The 16,408-nt window shown below is 34.4% G+C and overlaps 2 protein-coding genes across 2 annotated transcripts in view; one reads left to right on the top strand and one right to left on the bottom strand.

The window, feature by feature from the left end:
• The window catches only part of RpL18 (ribosomal protein L18), a 38,518-nt gene that overhangs the window by 9,695 nt on the left and 12,415 nt on the right, over positions 1-16,408 (top strand). The window contains exons 5-6 of the mRNA XM_085959988.1: positions 2,864-3,009; positions 3,331-3,656. Coding sequence (XP_085816114.1) covers positions 2,864-3,009; positions 3,331-3,656 — 472 coding nt within the window. The remainder of the gene's footprint in view (positions 1-2,863; positions 3,010-3,330; positions 3,657-16,408) is intronic.
• LOC147063511 (15-hydroxyprostaglandin dehydrogenase [NAD(+)]-like) lies at positions 7,212-14,924 on the bottom strand. The gene is made up of 6 exons (XM_085959709.1): positions 14,471-14,924; positions 13,554-13,677; positions 12,431-12,537; positions 10,897-11,070; positions 10,299-10,453; positions 7,212-7,658 (listed from the first exon to the last, which is right to left on the bottom strand). The coding sequence occupies exons 1-6, from the start codon at positions 14,561-14,563 to the stop codon at positions 7,553-7,555; spliced, it is 759 nt and encodes a 252-aa protein (XP_085815835.1). The 5' UTR covers positions 14,564-14,924; the 3' UTR covers positions 7,212-7,552.

Below are 16,408 nucleotides of genomic sequence, written 5' to 3'. Positions count from 1 at the left end.
GGTTTAGTCAGGGCTTAATGAATTAAAAAAATTAACCAACAACATGTGTAATATGTATTGTTAATCCAACGAAAGAAATAACTATGAATGAAAAAGTGTGCACAATTTTGTCGTAATGCCCAAATTAGACCAAAACTATTATGTTTTCGTTTAGGCATGGTTTAATTGATTTTTAAAAATTAACTAACACCATCTGTAAATTGTAGTCTTAGTTCAATAAAAACAAATACATATGACTAAAAAAGTTTAATGTGCACTATTTATAGCGAATCTTAACAGCCTACCTCCACCCTTCGCCACTGTTATATAGTAACTGAATAACTCAAATATGCCACAATTCAATACTGCGAGGGCGTTCACAATTTCTCCAATGTGCACAATCTAGTTATTTTCATCATAAAATTTGGTATACATCACATTTGATGTTTTTGTCAATTATGAAGAAAAAATCAAAGAATTTTTTGATATCAAAAACTCATTTTCGCAAAATTGGCACAACGGAAAGTGGCGTGCAACGAAGATATGCATAATATATAAAATACAATATGATTGTACAGTCGAACTTGGTTATTACGAGGAAGATCGGACCAACTGAATTTGCTTGTTATAGACGTTACTCGTTATATCAGATAATAGGTATTTTTAAATGAGCGGTCACATAACACAAAAAGTTCCAATTCAAACATAAATATATGATTAAAATTTTTCCCCGAAACAAGCATGGCATTCATAAACTACAAAAGAAGTTGTTTATTGTAACTGGTAGGTACCTAGTGACTTCACAAACCTTGGATGTTTTACATGCAATTTCAACCATATGCGTGTATACTTTTTCAATATTGTCGGCAAAAACACCAATTAGGTAGCTACTTAGACACTTAACTAGTGTCATAAACGTAATCCGATTCCGGCGGCATCCTGTCCGGTCGGATTTCATTGCTTAGGGTCGAAATGTTTTTAAACGATCCACACATTGACAGTGAAGAAAATTTTTGACCCTATTTTAGGTCGGTATAACCGATAAATAGCTCGTTATAAAAGTGAATATATGTATAGAGAAAATCATAAACTAAAATGTCACGAATGTTTCTTCGTTACATCTGAGATCTCGCTATATCCGTGGTCGTAATAACTGAGTGCGACTGTATTTCTAATTAAACTTATTTACCTATTGTCTTCTGTCTTTCCTTTGTATTCTGGTGGTTTTTAGTATGTATCTTTTAAAACGTTTTATTTAAATATAAACTTGATCTCTATGTATAGCCATAATATTATGCTATTATTACGATACATTATATTATAATCAGTGGCGGCTCGTGGATAAGACATTTGGGGTGCTGCGGTTGATTAAAAATAAAAATAAAAGTTTATTTGGATTATATTTTACTATTAACATCGAAATTAAATAAATAATAATATTAATAATTAAAATAAAGAACTTTGCATAAATTGCTTGCAGAAATAAATTTTAACAATGTTAATAAATCATTATAGCTATATTTCTTTCCTCGCTCTGGCGCGCATGCTCATACGCGACACAGAAATGGAGAAATACTGAAAACGGACTGTCTGACTGGCAGTACGAAGCTGCGAGCACCACTGCCCGCACCCCTCTGTCGCCCACTCGAGAATATTCTATTGACATCGGTACTGTGCAAAATCAAGTACCCACCGCGCTGTATGATAATATTGGACATTGGATGTATCGATTCGCAGGCGAACTGATTACACGCATAATAATATTGGTATTTTCATATAATATACATAAATTTATGTATATTATAATATTACATTTGTCTCAAATTGCTTGAGGGTGCTGCAGTACCGCAGTGCATATTGACGAGCCGCCACTGATTATAATAATATGTTGACCATCTGTTTCAGACACAACTGAATTGAATTGTGATTGGTAAACTGCAGATCTGTTTGGTATACGGTTGGACAGTGTTAAAAAAATATTTTTGGCAAACTGAATCATATTTATGTCTATTTAATATTACCTATCTAATTTAAAGATTTTACCAGTATTTGTGACTGCGGTGGGTAGCGGAAAAAAAACATTGCCTCTCAATTTGCAGGTCACCATTTCGAATCCCATGGATGTTCATTATAACTTGTATACAGATTATATCCGCAACAAGAATAGAATTTTCCCTTACTGTTTGTATGAATTATGTTTTGGCACAAACTTTGTGAAAAATGAGCGCACACGATAGAATTGTATCAAATGAATTGTTATGCTCTCCATTATCGAAGCTTTGAAGTACCAGCCATAGTAAATTACATAATTTGTTTTTATTAAAATAACAATTTTATATTGGTAAAAGTTGTCACTCACGACGACTGGAATTGCACCATTGGCAGTGTATCGCACGCTAATTGATGGAAAGGTCTCGAGTTCGAGGTCACTCGCTGTGTTTGATAAATCGTGACAACTTATCGTCTCTGGTCTGGCAGAACACACTAACTGGAGAATACTAGTTTTGAGTAATTTGACTTTGAAGTTGTTAAAATGTTTGAAATGGTCTATCATGTGAGTTTATTAAGTAATCGTAAGAAGGATGACTTTAAAATAAAGACTGTTTATTTATTAAAAAGGTTTCCAGACAGTAAAGTTTGAAATAAGGAACATTTTGGTATAACTACTCAATATACTAACTCAATATGTCATTTTTTCGAATTAGTGTCTTCTGCCAGAACAGTGACATTATCATAATTACCATTATATCAAACGGGATGCGGGGTTCACTCGACTGAGAATTTGAATAACATAAAAAAAAATCTTTTGTAATGGTGAAATAAATAAATGTATCAAGTAAAAGTGCATTGTCATCGTGTTGATATCCATTGTGTGATTTTGCAGCAGGTGGAAGCAGAAAAGAAGGATGACTCAGGAAATGAGACAGGGGCGGGAGAGCCTGAACCGGAAGACGACTCTCCGGAGAATGTCAATTGCTATGACAAGACAAAGAGTTTCTTTGATAACATCTCCTGTGAAGCCGTTGAGAGGTAATCAATCATCATCATGGTAAATTGATATTAATTGCTCGGATTCTTATTTTACAATATTATATTAATTACGTTCTATTGCAGAAGACAAGATCCTCATTTAGGCAAATGTATTAATATAATAATCTTCAAAATGGCTTTATTATAATTATTATTATTATTGTTTGACGAGGTTCAGGTCAGCCCGAAATTAAGGTTATTTCAAAAAGATTTCTTTTTTTACTTTCAACTTAATCGAGAAGTATTCTTTTTGTGAAATAAATAGTGAATGACAGCTTCTGAAGTTTTTCAAATTTGTAATATTGCAATGTGGATTTTCAGATCGAAGGGACGCTCCCAGCGCACGGACTGGCGTACAGAGCGCAAGCTCAACTCTGAAACATTCGGAGTGGCCACGGCCAGAAGGGGCGGATACCGCGGCAGAGGAGGTTACTTCGGGGGGCAGGGCCAGATGATGCAAGGAGGCGGTGGCGGAGGAGGATGGAGAGGAGGCATGTCATGGAGAGGGCGAGGCGGCGGGGGACGCATGCCGCATCCGAACAGCCACCATCACCGTCAGCAGCGCCACACGGCACATCACAACATGCAGCACGCAATGCAACAGCCGCCTGCGCCCAACGCTGCGCCTCAGCCCATTCCTGTCACAGGTATTACTTCAATCGCTATTCTCAGTCATCCACTATTGCACAATGCCCGATTGCCCCTACCGCTGCTAATGAAATCAAATAGAGTGAAAATTGCTATTGATTTCTCGAATATATTAGAGACAATATCAAATATTCATGTGCAATGTTTGAATTTTCCATATGCTGATGCAGAAGGTCATATGTGCAAAAATTGTACAGAGCCCACATTCAGTTTTGACTTTTGAGTTGCACCATAGTGATAATATAAAACCTCGTAGGCTGCATACCGCCTAATAAGTACCTACACTTTGGTTCGAGAAAATCAAAAAAAAAACTTGGTGGAATCAAAAACCATAACTGAAAAGGTCTTCTTTGCGAAATTTTCGCTTTACGGTGAATTTCGAATTATCAGTGTTCTTATTAACTCATTCACTGCGGACCAGTTAATTTCTATTTAATTAAAACATTTAAATAACATGCTAATTGTATCTAATGCCTGGTCCACACCGGCAACAAGTCGCGCGACAACTCGTTAAATTTTACGATAATTATCATAATTGCTTAAGAAATTTTACGATAATTATCATGCTTATCGTAAAATTTAACGAGTTGTCGCGCGACTTGTTTTCGGTGTGGACCCGGCATAATGCCGACACGGCAGCCGTGTCGTCAGCACTATGAGTTAACGAGATTTTACGGTAATAGATGTAATGTATTAATCTTTATTAATAATTTTTATCAGTATTGTATATTATATCACTATAGTCATTGAAAATTGTGACAGACTGTTCTTAAAACATCATAAATTACTTATTTTAAGAAGGTAATAAAAATAATCCTGACATTTTATGACCCATTAACACACACAGAACCCGAAATTTGGTTAGGCACTGGTAGGTCTGATCATAAACGATATTAATGAAAATCAAAAAAAAAATTTCAAAATTTTTATATTTCCTCCCCATACACTTCATAAAGAATGTATGACCTGTTTTTACTAATTGTTATGTTTTTTCTTTTTCCAGGAAAGTAAATGAGATCTGAGCGGGCGGATAGTGAATCTTGGGTTTAATGGACATCAATACTGTGTTGGCTCATCGGTGTGGTGTAAAAATGTTTTGTTATCAGTAAATAAAAAAATAATTGTGGAACTCGCGGAACAGTGTATTAGGTGCTTTGGGATTTTTAGTTGACTGAAGGGCGGACCGGTGCGCCCTTCCATATTGAGATTGTATTCTATTTGGATAAGAGAGAATAGAGGTTTCCCATCCTGATTCCTGACCATATTTTTAAGTTAGCGTTAACGTCTAATTAACTTTCGTAACCTTGAAGACGCGAGCGGTCGTAGTATAGGTGTATTGATATAATTAAGGTAATGATTGTTGCAATTAGTGACACTATATTGCATTTTTTATAGGCCTCCTGTTGTGTATTGAGGAACGTAATTCGCCGAGGCGATTGCGGAAATATGTAAACGGCGTCCATTTGTAGTAATATAATGGATAAAGGGAAGATTCATCCCGAGGACGTTAGATGTTTATTACGTTACGATTCCAGAATCCTGCAGCGGAAAATAACAGTGATAAAATAATTTTTTGCTTTTTGAATTTATATTATGTAAGGCAAATAAATATTATAAGGCACCAGTGAAAGCTTTCACATTTTCCAATCCGATTGTAAAATCGCAATCGCGTAAACAAGTATTTGGAAAAAATTATGGGTACAAAATTTCTGTTTGTAGTTATATTTTGTCATTATTTATACACATTTGGTAATAAATAAGAAATAATATTGTATTATCTCATCCGCTAGTTTACGGATGAGGATTGTCAGCAACAATATCAGATATCTGGGGTTACATATTTGTTTAATGTTCAATTTTGTATTTTACATTTGCCTTTGTGTTTATACTAATCATTGATTGATTGAAGTACTTTACATAAATTGATAGCTTTCTTTTAATAAATCAAGTCATTTTGCCAAGCTTTAAATGTGGGTATCCTCAAGGTTTCTCTTGTAAACGAGAAGAGTGTGGAGGTATATCTTGGCTATAGTTGTTGGACGGCGTGCTCGAAATGAATGTGACAGCATTATTTATATAACATATATCATTTGTATTAATATTGTATGATGAACAAATTGCGCAGATGGATTTATTCAATTTGTAAATCTACTGAGCATTCAAATTAAATTTCTACTCGATTCATTTGCATATAAATTATTTGATTGTGGCAAAATTGCATGGAAATGTGATATTTTGTTATGGAATGTGATCTATAGCAATTCTTTTCGAACTGCATCAAGAAATAAAATAAAATAATGGTGTTTTATTTCTTTTATTTTTATTGTTCACCCTCAATTGTTCATTTGAATCAGTTCAAGACTAGTCCCCCATCTCCACCGTCCCACGATGTGGACTGTAAAAACTCCAGTGCCCGAGTGCATAAAAATCTTTCCTATTTTGTTAAAAATGTAATGTCAGATCTCACAAATCAGCCTCGCTCTCGTAGAATGTGTTCAATTATTTATAATAAATAATATTATTTTTAATTTTAAGTATCCTTCAAAGCATGTTATCAATTATTGACCAAACGATTTCCTCTCGGAGAACTGATCCACAGTTGCCTTCAATATACTATGAATGACATGGAACAGCTTTGTTTTTATCTCTCGAGTGATCGATCCAAACCCGTACTCTCCCTCAATATGGAGCGGATTCCCTTTAGAAATATATTTTTAATTAAAAATCGGTTATCATTTTTATTGTGTAAACTAAGGTAAAATAAAGAAGAAGAAAAATAACTCCTAATATTATCTTTTTATTTGAATATCTTTTACTTTTGGTTTGTGAACGGATGTGATTCAGGAAAACACTAATCAGTGTAATGTTTTTGACGAGCATAACATTATTCAATATCTCAGATATTTCGTACTGGATATGAGCACATAAAAACTATTCAAAACACATTATTTATAGTTTATATCAAACATTTTTGGTGAAACTTGCCGTTGAAGAATGAAATAAACTGATTTAAAAGTTATTTTACTTTTTTTGCCTTACGTAGGTATATATTAATTTTCAATTTCAATACAAAAACTGCCGTTATGTAACATGTTTAAAGGTCCAAACAATATTTTGTGCGGAATCTCTCTTCGAAGTCATATTTTATAAATTTTAGATAAAAACATGCTTGTCAAATCCACAATTCACACATACGTCGATTGACAATTACCATATCGCTGTCGGTGAAAATTATTTGTTACCATAGATTTGACGGCGTGGTTATGATTGATTTGGTCTTCATAAAATATTGCAGTTTACATTTTCAACACCTAATAGTTTCAAATGCTGTGGCCACTTTCTGGCAATACGAATTAGTTTGAACGAATTTGCATTCGAAATTAAGGCAAGTATAACTATTATTTCGACAAAAATGTTAGTTACATATTCTTGCCGCAGGGTCTTCTTACTATTAAACAGTGGGAAAAGTAAAACAGTATAATTAAATTAAAAAGCCATATAGATATAGGATCAATCTAATATTGTAATGTAAGGTTATAAATGAAAGTGTGATTAAGTAGTAATAATATATTTTCACGCTATGCCTCTGCCTCAAACATGCTGAGTGAAAATGTTTATAAATAAAAACAATACATATACATTTTTATTTTTTATACACCTTCAAAAAGTGTTAACCAAAGTTTTGCCATGCAAATAATCACGTAAATATAATATAAATAATCAATATGCAATTATAATTATAACAAATCAAGCGTATATTATTTTGTCTGTAGTATGTATTGAGCTTTATATGATTTTTTTGTTTTTAAATCATTTAAAGATTATAAAAAGCTACTCAGCTTTGTAAAATTCACTGAAAAGAAAAGATATTTACAAACATTCCAGCCGTTCCCGTTTAACTGTGGTGCTCTCTCGGAGGTTGGCTGTTTTCCACGATCCATACTGATCCGCTCTTTCCTTTTGACAGAATTTCTATCAATGCTTTTCCGACATGTGCTGGTCTGAAAAATTATATAATTTGTTTATAACGACATGGAGATACCGGCTAACAATTATTTGGAGGTACACCGACTGAGTTCATAGTTTTGATTTCCAAAAAAATTCTGCGGTTTTACCTGGGACTGGGTGTAGATCGATCGATCACAATTATTTTAATGTAGCCATAACACATCAAAATGGATGACAATTGATGAGTTGTTCCAAAAAAGACATGTCAATTTTTATAGAAATCGTCATTTGAATGCCATCTTGCGGGCGTGGGCGTTTACGATATCTAAGGTAAGTCAGGGGAATACGCCTAATTTTTACTTTGACGGATTACTGATTGTAAAATAATATGTTTATATTCGAAATAAAACCATCGTTGTATTAGAAAAATACTTAATTATAATATTTAGCAGCAATAGTATTAAAAAATGAACTGGAACAATATAAAAACTAAAAATGCCATCTTCCCCATTTTGTCAGGGGAAGATGCGACATATTAAAAAAAATTAAGACTTCAGACAGGTCGCATGTCCGGATTGGATGTGCATGGTGCGTATAGCCATTCTTGGCACCCTACACATGCAATCCAATCAGCTGTAGGGCCTTCTTTAACAAAGTAATATCCCTTGCAAATGGCGCAATAGTTTTCTTCATCACTCACATCAAAAAGGCTAACTACGCTACAATCAGCGGCGGCTCCTCTAACACCATGCATGTGCGCTGCACTGCTTTTTCCTAAACATCACTCAATATGCAACAATGCTATTCATAAGTCATCACTCGTTTATCGCAATTTAATCCATGTAAATTTATACCAAAAGCATATACACAGTAAACAGTCACCGAATTCGTGCGCTCGTCAGAACGCACAAATATGGATCTTAGTTTGCCGTTCATATTACATTGGGTAATAACAGTTCAAGCCGACACGTGAAAACGATAAATAACTCATGAATACATAAAATTTTATGACCATTAGGGACGCAGCTCAAAAGTTACGCGGAAAAATGTAGTAACTGAGATTTAGCAGGATTGATAAAAAAATAGATTTTTTTTATTTAAATCATATAAATTCATTGAAAATAGGCTGATATTGAATAAAAATTGATTATCAACATAAATATTTTGGATCGATCCTTTATTCCTTCTATATTTGCAAATATTTGAATATAATTTATAAAAAATTAAAATCTCAGTTACCATGTTCCTTCTCATAGTGAGTGAATATGTATAACATGATGTCATATTTTTAACAATGCAGGCATTTTGCTGGAGTTTTATTGCTTTTTGTAGACGAAGAAACTGACGATTTGTCGAGAGTCGAAAAATACGTACCTACCTATTCAAAACAATCGATAGTTTTGTTTTTTTAATATTTTCTTCAAATATTATTTCTTACATACAATTCAGTATGATTTCTGCGGTCGTCGTTATAGTCGGATTTTTTAGGTGTTTTGTCACGTTATTTCGATAGTTTTGTTCATAAAAATAAATTCATAACAATATATATACTTATTGTTTAATCAGGGAAGTGTATGTGTTTTAAAATGATAAATTTTGAATAAAAGGTTTATAATACTTAATACTTATAATTATAGTTCAATCAGTGAAGTGTATGTGTTTTAAAATGATGTCGGTAAACGTAGACTTTATCAATTATAATAATAAGAGTCAGAATAAAAAAAGGATGGTCCGATGACATCTGTGGAAATTGAAAAGTGTTTTTCAACCATTAAAAGAATTAAATCGTCTTTCAGAAATACTTACCATGAATCAGGACTGACTTAACATGTCTACCTGTGTTAAGCATTGAGAAAAAACTTTTACAAACAGTTCAAGACTTTAATGAGAAGTGATTGAGGTGTTCGCTAAACAGAAACAACGCTGAATTGATATGCTTTTTAAATAAGGTAAGAAAATTTTGAGTGCACCCCCAATGAAAGCAATTTTGGAAACCACCGGCCGCCACTGGCTACAATACTACATTATAGAATATTTATATTATTTTGTCAAAGACAAATACGTTTTAATGTTAATGCAATAATGATTAATGGTGAGGCTTTGCAAAATACTAAAAACTGAAATAGCGAATGACCATATTGAAAAAGGCATCTTCCCCCATTTGTTGGGGAACATGCTACAAGATAACCTGAAACAGTAAAATGTGATGCCAAACATAGTGTATTATTCAATGAAACTGAACTTAACCATGAATCAAATCAAATTTTTATGCTGAGAATATTTTGAGTAAATGTGTAAATAAGGTACCACCAAAAATATGGGTGCTTACCTTGTTATAAAAGCATATTTTTTCAATTTAACAGGACCAACGCCTAGCATGTGTTCTCTGTACTAATAACGGAGCCTAAAAATGGTTACTGCACCGATATCTAGCGATGGACGAATAAATTAATTGAGTTTTGGCATCTTCCCCTGACTTGTAATAATATGTGTTTTTCGATTTTGCAAATATGGCATAGGTCAGAAGATGGGTAAGTCTGAAAAATCGTTGTTCCCACAAAAAACGTATGTTCCAAAGGTTTTTTTCTCCTGAAAAATCATATTTCTTGACAAATGTAATTTTTGTAACAACTCTTCAATTTTAATAGGGATTATTAAATTTATATTCAAAGCACTGAGGCGTGGAGACTTACGTTTGCATTTTACAATTGGCATTATCTCTTTGCCAAGCAGCTTCGTATTCTGAGGACATGAGCTGTTTTCTTATGTCTTTGACGAGGCTGGTATCTGTTACTGAAGGGCACAGAGCTATTGTCCGTACTCCTGTCAGACCGACATGGTAAGGATCCTGTAACAAAAGTTTTCTCTATCACTGATCTTTTGTTATTTTACAAAAAGAAGAACCAGTTGGAAAAATTGAGCATGTTGGCTATGAATATTATTATGATGACAAATGATATTACACCTAGGTTAAATGATGAGCTTGGAAATGTCGATGTAGTTTAATGAAGTTGTAGAGATAGGTATGACGGTGCACAAAAGGAGGTGAAAGAATTATTCACTTACGACAGATAAAGTAAGTATTGTATCTCAAGATAAGTATCGGTATCAAACAGTGGCGAGGGGTGGAGGTAGGATGTTAAGATCCAATAAATAGTGCACACTGAACTTTGTCAGTCTTGTTTCATTGAATCAAGAATACAAATTGCAGATGGTGCTAGATATTTTTTTTAAATCAAACCCTGCCTAACGAAATAAACAATAAATCTGCATATCTAAAAAACTACTAACCCCATATGATCTGGTGAGTCCTACGATGGCATATTGTGTGGCTGTGTAAATAGGAGTGGCGACTTGTGGTCTCGCATAAGCTGTCCCCGCCACATTTATTACGGTCCCGCCGCGCCCGTTGCGGTCTCGTCCCATGAAGCGATATGCTAGCAGTGTTCCTCTGATTACACCGTTCTGTAGATGGAAGTCAATTTATAATTTGGGAGAGCTTTAAAACAGATTTGAAGTAAGATGAGATACTATACCAATGATACTCAACCTTTTTTTTCTTCGGGCCAAATACATATATTTGTAAAGTAACGCGGGCCGTATCACTACTGGTGTGATGAAAAAAATCATGAAACCTCCCTTTTTCACAAAACGTTTTTGAGATTTTTAAAATTATGCGTGTTTTTTAAATTAATCGTGTGCAATAGCAACACTTATACCAGATCTGATGTGGACCATAATGACAATTCTCTTCGGGTGTCACTATCTGTGCGTCAAAGTCGAAACGAATCTCAAGATATACGAAATTCCTGATAATAAATGTGTTTCGGGCCGCACATAAAACCTTAAAGGGCCGCAGGTTGAGTATCGCTGTACTATACAATATAACTGTATAGTGTAATATTCACTCAATAATCAAGATTCTTGTGCGGTGACTAAATTGGCTGCCATCAAATGATATTTTTTTTCATTGTTTTTATGCTGTTGTAGACTTTGTCACGTTTTTCACGTAATCCAGAATTTCGCATTTCAATAATCACGATTCTCAGTCTTTTGAGGGTGACGAAAAGGAGGAAGTTTATATATTTTTTTTAAGGTTTTTGATAGGTACATAATATTTATTACTAAAATAGTACTTTAACATGTAAATTAAAAGAAAACTACACTAATTCGCTGCTGACTAGATAATGATTTTTTAATTACCACCTTTAAAATGCACGTTAATTACATCGATTGGCCTCCTGGTCAATACGAGCCAGGTGCGTCTTCAGCGTCCAAAGTATTAATTGCGTGTTTAAGTCCATTGCTAGATACCGATAGTAGAGCGGGTCTAGAATAATTCAGCGCCGGGACAACTGGGCGCCACGCAATAGGATGAAATTCGAATTCGTTTTCGAAGAAGAATTTCGAAGTTCGTGAATTATAGGTACTTTTACAATAATTATATTTGATATTATTATTTAATACTTGATGAGAATTTCAATATGCACACGTAAATAATGATTTAATTGTTCATATGTTTAAGTTCCACTGAGAAGAGAGTTCTTTTATTTTTACATAAAGTCTCAGACATGATAATTCTCAATTAAGAAACATTATTTTAACTGCAAAATGAATTAAAACTACTAAGTAGTAGATAGAATCTGATTAAAATTCCTCATCTACTTTCTGTATAAAATCGTAACAAATGTCTATTTATTTCATTCGACAGTGCGGTGCCCAATTGTCCTGGCGCCCAGTTGCTCCATTCCCTGGTAGAGTTACTGTAGCATTACACTTTGCCAATTTTATATATTGGTAAAAATGTGTGATAAATATTTCATACCAGATTAACATCCACTTCGAGCTCCCAGAATCGATCATTCATGACACCAGCATTATTGATTACAATATCTAATCCACCGAACACTTTTATCGTCATGACGTATGATTCTGAAAAAATAAGAAAAAACAGTAAGATTTCAATAACTTCATTAATTTTGAAGGAGTAAACTTAACATATTGAATTCAGGAAGAAAAAATATGTAGAACATAATGAAGAGTGCCCATGTTCTGCATCCAAATTATGTTTTCACAGCTGTGAATCAAATCCTGGACACATTGCATGTTAGGTTCAGTGCGGAATAACGCACTCAATCAATAATGTCAGGTAATGTTTAAATACTTAGACAATCTGATATTTTTGAAAATACCTGTTGATCCGACTCGCCAATACGCATTTATAATATAAAACATCAATTAATTAATTGTGTTTAAAAAAACATTTTTTTGAAGTAGTAGCTTCTGACAACTTTACAATTTGGAGTCGTCCACATATTATTATGTCATACGATTTTGGCTATTTTTCGTCACAACATTTTACCACCCCTGTCCATATTAAGTCACATTTTTGACACCCTCCCTAAATGTTAAAAAAAAAATCTTTTAAACGCTTAAGTCCCCAATATTGTGTTTTCAGATCCTTTAATATTTTTTGTTTACTTTGTCATGTCACATTTTCTTTGACCCCCCCTAGAGCGTGACATCATATTATATGGACGCGCCTTCGGAGGCTTTCATCTCCTTTCCTTCACGCGTAAGTAAATTTGCATACAACAGGCGTAAACAGCTTCCCAACATACAACATGCTTATACCTATTGTACTTTTGACGATGAAAATAATATTATTACGAGCAGGTAATTATTTGTATTCTGATCTTTTGCAGCAACCATCAGTCAATTTTGAGATGTACTCAAAATATTATTATAGTATACAATAGAGTCACATAATTTATGTTTACGGAAAAAAAGTTCAACCGCGTACTCCTATAAACTTTTCACACACCACAGTTTGGAAAACATTTACAATATTGATAATAAATGGTACCTCACTATGCATACATTTTAATAATGGGTTTGATTACAACTATAATAACTGAATGAAGTCTTCGAAATAATAATGTACCTACCTTCAAACTGAGGATAATCTGTGACGTCGCACTGACAAAATAGTACGTTCTTTTTTCCATATTTCGCCGCCAATTCGTCGGCCACTTGCTCTCCGACTTCAGAATCAATGTCGCAAATTGATATCTGAAATTGGAGCAGGATGACTAAATGAAATGTTGAATGTCTCACGTGTCCTTTTTTTAAACCGCGAAAACAACAAACTCTAGATTTAGATAGGTACCTACTTTACTTGAAATGACAAAACATTAGAAACAGCCATAATTCTATCGATATAATATTATTTAAGACTGCTCGGAATAGAAAATAAATACAAACTATTAATATAAGTAATTTAATAAAACTTATACTAAAAGATCTTACTTTTTCCACTTTTATTACCTATTTAAATCTAGACCGGTTTCTACCTAGATATATAAAGATTATTTAGTTGAAAATGTCCCTTTGAGGCAGACGAAACCGGTCCAGATTTAATCAATAAAAGTGAGAAAAGTATTATAAAATTTGTGTTTTATTAAATTAAATTAATAATACAATGCATTTCCACCATGAATCGACAGTTAATACAATAAAATAAAATACATAAACGGCTTGGGAATAATAATATATTTTATTCTAAAAGTTGTCATTTAAAAATAATATCAAAGTGCCGATGGACCGTTAAAAGTAATTTGACAGTCCAAAAAGCTTCCGTACCAACTAACCGTTTAATTGAAAATATTTTAGGTAGGTAGACCTATGTACCTACTCGATTCTGTCTGCAACATCACAACAAAATAATGAAAGATTCAAAAATATAAATGGGGACTTTCAGGACTGGGGGATTTCGGAAAATTGCATAGTCTTGAGTTTATAAAATAAAAAAAATGGTAAACGACATTTTAAATCTTGGTATGACACGGAAACTATAGAACAATACCTTGGTTCCATGTTTGAGCAGTTCTTCACAGCAGCTGAGACCGATACCAGCCGCTCCGCCCGTTACCAACGCGACTTTCCCTTTTAAATCCATCTTGCACTTCTACTAAAATGATGCACTTTAAAACTACCCGATATTTATAAAAATATTTCAAGACTAGTTCGGAAAACTACGACAAACTAATTAAAATTATTTATTAAGTTACCGGAACTTTTTTGCTACTGGTTACGTTTATATTTACTAGAAATTATTTTTTGTGAAAGACATTCCGGTTTGACACTTAACAGTTTTAAAGAAATTTCTATAAATATCACGTTTATTGCAAATAGAAATTCGAATAACCAGTCGTATTTTCTTTGAATAATTCTAATTACTATTTGCTTCTGCGGTGAGGGTGTTTCACAAAGGTGTGTACGGAACTGTATTGTGTTGTTTTGGTGACGGTCGTCGCTCTGCAGAGTCGCTGTGACCGCGCCCTTGCGCCGGAGTCACGATGCGATATGGGGGAGTCGACTGTCGAGGGGTTAAACCACCCCCTGAAACTCAGTGCACGTACTATATTCAGGGATTGCATTTTCACATTGCCATTCGCTCACTATGTGACATGCGTAAATTAAGCGGATCGTATAGAAATGTGAAAAAAAAAACAAAAATAACGTAATAGATAAAGTTTACAATAATATCCACGTAATCAAATTAGGAAATGAGGTATTTGGGAGAACAATATAACAGCTTCAAGGGTCGGCTTCAAAGTATGTGATAACGTACTTCCTGTTAATATAAAGCTCTTTGGGGGATGGGAGAATAATGGTTAAAAGTAAAACCAATAACGCTTTGGGAGGGAACATTATATTTTTTCTTCTTTCTTTCTTCGGCTATATCCGCCCCTTAGTTGGAGCATATGAACACCACGCAGCGCTCGAAATGGAAAAGTTAACGGACCGGAGCGCTCGACATTCTAAAGATATTTACATAATTATCTGGGTTTCATAAAAATAAGTGTGTTACATTTCCTATTATACGGTCATTTTTTTTCCACGAGACGGAGCGATAACTTTACCGATTTCACGAACAGGATCGGTGCTCCGGTCCATTTTGAGCCCTGACACCACGCGATGCCTCCAAGAATCCCTGTCGCTCGCCAGTCTTCTTGCTTCGTTCCAGGTCAAACCAGCATCCCGTAGCTCCACCGTATACATTCTATAGATAGTATTTAGCAGCCTTCCAGGGCGACGGAATCCGGTTGGCTTGAAGAACATGCAAGCCAGGTTGCGGCTCTCTTCTGGCATCCGCAGCACGTGGCCGAGCCAGGTCCAACGTCGCATCTTCACTCTCAGCATGATGAGAGGCTGCCTGGTGCGTTTTCTTATCTCCTCGTTGCTCATAAAGTCATACCACTGCACATCCAGTATCCATCGCAAACATCTGTTTTTGAAAACAATAACATTTAATAACAGTAATAAGTAATAACAGCCAATTCACTGCGGAGCATTTGATTACTTTTTAATTACCACATTTAAATAACATGTTAATTACATCTAATGGCCCTTTAATCAGGACACAGCAGCTGTGGCGTTCGCGCTGTAACGATTAAAGTGCACCACGTATTATTACTTACAAAAAATACTAATACTTACAAAATATTTTGTTTAGGGTTTTGTGAAATAGGTACGTACACTTCACGATGAAATGCTCTACGAACAACGCGACGTTGCTAATGGTATGGTGTGTAAAACTCCCACCTCCGCACCCGTTATGTATATGCAGCCACGTCATACGCGGCCGCCTAACATAACCCTTAGGCATAAAGCCCACCAAAAAAGCGTTCGGTGCGCTCACTACTGAGTAGGCCCCCTCCCACCCGCGCATTACCCTTCACCAATGTAATAAGGGGCTCAAGGAGCACAAAATAATTATTATTATCAGCGTCTCTCATAA

The sequence above is a fragment of the Rhyacophila brunnea genome, unplaced genomic scaffold (genome assembly GCF_057557595.1).
Source record: "Rhyacophila brunnea isolate RB1 unplaced genomic scaffold, BYU_Rbru_1.0 scaffold_9, whole genome shotgun sequence".
In the NCBI taxonomy this organism is placed as follows: Eukaryota; Metazoa; Arthropoda; class Insecta; order Trichoptera; family Rhyacophilidae; genus Rhyacophila; species Rhyacophila brunnea.
This window is presented reverse-complemented; position numbering and strand designations above follow the sequence as displayed.